The sequence below is a fragment of the Mus caroli genome, chromosome 3 (assembly GCF_900094665.2).
Source record: "Mus caroli chromosome 3, CAROLI_EIJ_v1.1, whole genome shotgun sequence".
NCBI classification, from domain to species: domain Eukaryota; kingdom Metazoa; phylum Chordata; class Mammalia; order Rodentia; family Muridae; genus Mus; species Mus caroli.
Window position 1 is genome coordinate 97,652,055 of NC_034572.1, and position 4,684 is coordinate 97,656,738.

General features: G+C 55.1%; 1 protein-coding gene across 5 annotated transcripts in view; it reads left to right on the plus strand.

Annotated features, from left to right (window-relative positions):
- The first annotated feature begins 542 nt into the window (after positions 1–542).
- The window catches only part of Syt6 (synaptotagmin 6), a 60,095-nt gene continuing 55,953 nt past the window's right edge, over positions 543–4,684 (plus strand). For 2 of the 5 annotated variants that reach the window (XR_003836155.1, XM_021158259.2), the window contains exon 1: positions 585–838. Coding sequence is in view for 1 of the 5 variants with exons in the window: in XM_021158259.2 (XP_021013918.1) it covers positions 676–838 (163 nt within the window). In the remaining 4 variants the exon portion in view is untranslated. Of the gene's footprint in view, positions 839–1,461; positions 1,622–4,684 lie in introns of those variants that run through there. The other 3 variants (XM_021158261.2, XR_003836156.1, XM_029474790.1) reach the window with 3 other exon arrangements.

Sequence of the window (4,684 nt, forward strand, 5' to 3'; positions counted from 1 at the left end):
ATGGAGAGAGACGGCCGCTGCCTCCAGTCGCCATAGCAACGTGCGGGTGCCTCGGACCGCAAGATTGCGGGGCTCTGAAAGTCTTCTTTACAGTTCCCCTCGCTCCGCCGTCTTGGGGTCTTATATCTCCGAAGCCCAGACCCGGAAAGTCTGGCTAACTTCTCCTGTTAACTCTCTTTGCAGGGTCCTCCCCCCATACAGTCAGACTCCTTTTTATGTTGTGTTATTGCGATGCCCACTTGTTTGGCATGTGGCAGTTTCCCCAACGTTTTCACAAGCACTACCTATATATTCCCAGGGAGCTCATAAAGCACCAGTAATTATTACACCTCGTTTACGAAATGGAAAACTGAGTCCCAGAAAGGCCCAAGGTCAACATCCGCAGTGAGGACTCAATTGGCCTTGATCCTGCATGATGTGGGACAGCGGGGTTGGAACCTGCCCGGACTCAGGCAAGTCCCTGAGTGTGGAGGGGGCGGCCGTGAGGCGCCAGACTTGCCAGCTGCCGCGGGATGCCACGTGAGGGGCGGGGACCCTGCAGGGAAGTGATTAAAAGCAGAGCGGAGCCTCAGGGGGCCGCTGCGGGGAGGGTCTTCTTGGGACCTTCTTACCCCGCCCCAGTCCGGCCGCGGCTGGGGTTCGAGCCACTGCTCCGCTGGCCTGAGTGTCCGGGGCATGAGCGGGGTTTGGGGGGCCGGAGGGCCTCGGTGCCAGGCGGCGCTCGCGGTCCTGGCTTCTCTGTGCCGGGCCCGGCCGCCCCCTCTCGGGCTGGACGTTGAGACTTGTCGGAGCTTCGAGCTGCAGTCCCCGGAGCAGAGTCCAAGCGCGGCAGACTCAGGTACTGGGAGACCCAGGTTCCTTTCCACTCCTGGATTTCTCCTCCCGGTGGCCTCCCCTGCCCAAGGTACCAGCCCAAGAGCCCCAGAACCTCAGAAGTCTAGCTCGGAGTCCCAGTCTGGGCCAGTTCCCTGGCTCACCGCCCGCAGGGAGAGATCCGAAGAGGACCTGAGAGGAGAGAACCCTTCTCCTTCCATGTCACTAATTACGAGAGCCCGGAGATGCGGCATCCTTGGGGCCTCAGTTTCCCTTGTGTCTTAAGCTCATCCCAGGAGTGACTGGCCAGGGTGGGGGGAATGGAGACGTCCTGGACACGGAGGAAAGCTGTGTTCCAGGGGGTGGGGGGCTGTCCAGGGTCCAGGATCTAGGATCCAGGGCCCATTAGTGACTGGGTAAAGGCTGGCGGTACCACTGGGCTTGGGAAAAACTTGCGCCTGCAGCTGGCACGCGGTCTTTGTGTCCAGGTCTCTCAGCAGCGAGTGGCTGTCTGCGTCTCGCCGGGGGGGGGGGGGGGGGGGGGGGGGGGGGGGGGGGACGGGGGGCGGGGTGGGGAGAGTGTCGTGGCGTACCCCCCACCCCCACCCGGCACCCCTATAACTCGCTTCCTCGGTCTCTCTCTGACTCACTCGGACTCCGGGCGGGTGTTCAACTGAGCCGGTGCCTCTCACCGACTTTGCCAGGCGGGAACCTCCTGCCCCGGCCGCGCGGACCCTGCGCCGGACGCAACCCCGGCATCCGCCAAGTCTAGGCGGCAGCCCAAGCCGAGTCCAGCTCCTGAGCCCGGGTGAGTCTTGAGCCCGAGCCCCTCGGGGACCCGGTCCTGCGTGCAGCCGCGACGTCTCGCGGGAGTCGCGACAACAGGGGGTGGCGTGTCGCGCCCTGGCGGCGGGAGCCGCGGGAGTGTCCGCGGCGTGACAGCCGACCGGCCCGGGTATGTACCTGCTGCACCAGTCTTTGCCGCCAAGCTCTCCTGCTGCAGCGGGATCCTTTGTCCCGCAATTAGGAAGGTACAGGACAGAGCAAGTATGGGTCGTGTCCCCTCGGAGGGAAGGGCCCGGGGGGCAGCCCGCGGCCCGGAGGAATGCGGCGTGGGGGTGGGGAGATCCTGCAGAGACCCAAGCGCTGGAGTTCCTTGGGGCTCCGCAGACTCACCGTACCTTGCCCGCGACCGAGACCCGGATCAAGACCCTGACCAAGACCCTAGTGGCTCTGGGCCTAGGCTTAAGTGGGAGTCGTTTCGTGGTTCCATATGGCTGGTGAGGGAGAGACAGGAGGGGGCTGCTAAAGGCAGAAATGTGGTCCTCACGCATCTCTCCAGGGACAGGTAATCAGGGACCAGGGGAGAGGTACACAGGAGCAGGTGCAGGTCGGGCGAGCTCCCAGTGGCCTCAGATTCCAGAGCACCTTTTCCGTTTGAGGTTAAAGGTCAAAGATAGAGGAAGATTCCAGGTTAGGGATAGATCCTGTGAGGGGGAAGGTAGAGAGGTCAGGGGAGGCTGTGTGTATCCTCCGGGAGGGAGGCTGTATTCAGCTTTCTGTGAGTGGAGCCCACCTCACTTCTGTATGAGTCATTAGGGATATCTCTCTCTCTCTCTCTCTCTCTCTCTCTCTCTCTCTCTCTCTCTGTTTAATCAATGAATTGACGACTGCAGTAGAAGAGACCAAGATTAGACATAAAGAACTTTTGAGAATGGGACAGTGATAAAAGTTGGCTCTGCCTCTTTGGGAGTCTCAGGAGAGATGAGACTGACATTAGACACTGGTCCTCTGGTGTATCTCCTTCTACACCAAGATGCTTCAGAGACAGCAATTCCCTCAAGTCAAACAGTGACTTCCTACCTTCCCCCACTCCTTAGCTTCCTTCTATCTTTTCCTCAATGCTCCATCTCCAATGGAGTCTTCCCCCTGGGTCTGACTGCTCAGAATATGGAGGGCCAGCACACATCTTTGGAGTTCTGCCCTACTACCTGTCCAGGGCAAAAAGTGTTGTAGTTTGGGGTGGGGGGTGTGCATTGTGAGTCTGACTCCAGAAAGATTCCTTTCATCTGAATGGCTGGCTACCAGATACCCTAAGAGTGTGTTTGAGTTGTATACTCAGCCTGGCTCAGGGGAGCCTTAACATGGTGACTGTATCTGTCACAATCCCCAAGAAATCCAAGGTAGGACAAGAGATGCAGGTAGACAGAGAGCTGGATCACACCACAAGAAAATGGCTTAGCTGGCTCTGGAGCCTTGGGGATTTAGGTGAGCTCTGTGTCGAGAGGAATGTGGTGTTCAAACCAGGGTGCCAGACCTCCCATCTCCCAGCCTGCTTCTTGCCTCCCCCCACCCCCCCACCCCCAGAGACTCCATCTAGGATCTGATCCTCCAAGCAAAGCAACGTTAGATCTTTTCATCTGCACTTTTATGAGAAAGAAAATAATGCACGTGGGGAGAATGGGCTTAGCTCCCCTTCCCATCATATCTCCTTCCCTCCCTTCTGCCAGCTCCTGGGATTCCCAGTGATAGCCTGAGCTTCAACAGATGAGACTCAGATTCCACTACCATTTGCACAGACCGGCCCATAGGTCAGGGTCTGGGTAAGAAGTTGCATCCGAAATCTATGAGTCGGACTCGTCTTACTTGGAAACATCTGTGCTGAAATGTCCCAACTAAAAGCATCCCTTTCTCTAAAAAACCGAAGGATAACAAGTCTGCTTTCCTCCTTGATGCACTCCTCATAGGCCCCTTATATGCAAAGAGTCATCAACAGACCTCTCCTGCCATTTCTCTTGTGGAGGTGAATGAACTCTGTACGTAGTCCAAGTTGCTGCAGAAATCTAATCCTGTTCTAGAATGCGCAGGAGCCTGAAAAACTGACCCAAGCTGACCTGTGCCTGGTGCTGTAGGCTGTAACCAGGAGTGGTTGCTCCTAGCCTACCTATGGCTCAAGATGCATGTGGTGTTTGCTAGTTTTACTAATGACTCTAGAGAGGTTCTGTGATTCAACCACCTGGCTTTGAAGTTGGCCTTTTGCAGCCCAGAGAATGCTGCTTTTTTTTTTCCCTTTCTTCCTTTTTTTCCCTCCTGTGTGTGATGTGGAATGAAGTGCACATTTCTCTAAAACAGAGTTCCGTTTCTTCATCTGAAGAATCAGATGCTCTCTGGCTCCTTCTAGATGGAAGGAATAAACATTATGTTTTACATTCATGGAAGAAACTCGCTAGCAACCCCTAAACAACTGGTGGGATGGTTTTCCAATCTTAGTGTGTTTCATGCCTTAACTTTTTTTCTCTCTCTTGAGTTTTTTGAGACAGGATCTAGTTATGTAGCCCAGGTTGGCCTCAAACTCATAAGAATTCTCCTGTATCAACCTTCTCAAAGTAAATAAGCACCTATAATCCCCTTCAAGTGTCTCAAAGTCCAACACCTAATAGTGGCAGAATGTTCTAGATGCCTCTGGAAGTTCTCCTCTCCTGCTGCGTGTGACAGGGCCGAGCAGGGCTGATTGTTCCACTGTACTTCACCCCTTCCAGCTCTGTGCAAAAGCTGTGTTTTCTGTTCTCACGGCTTAAGCATTTCTTTGTTTTCTTGGCCCACTGAACTGGGGGTGAGATATGATCAGGACTGACTTTGGGGCTCAGGATCAGGCCAGGCTTCTTTGGGGTGGCCTTGACGGGTTGAGCATGGAAAGAAGACCTGACTGAGTTCATCATTGCCTTTGCTGGTTGGGCCTCTGATTCTGAGCGTCTCAGGACATACAATCAGAGCTGAGCCAGCTGGGCATCTGGTCCAGACACTGCAGATTTTTGTTTGTTTTTGGTTTTTTGGTTTTTTCTTTTTCTTTTCTTTTTTTTTTTTTTTTTTT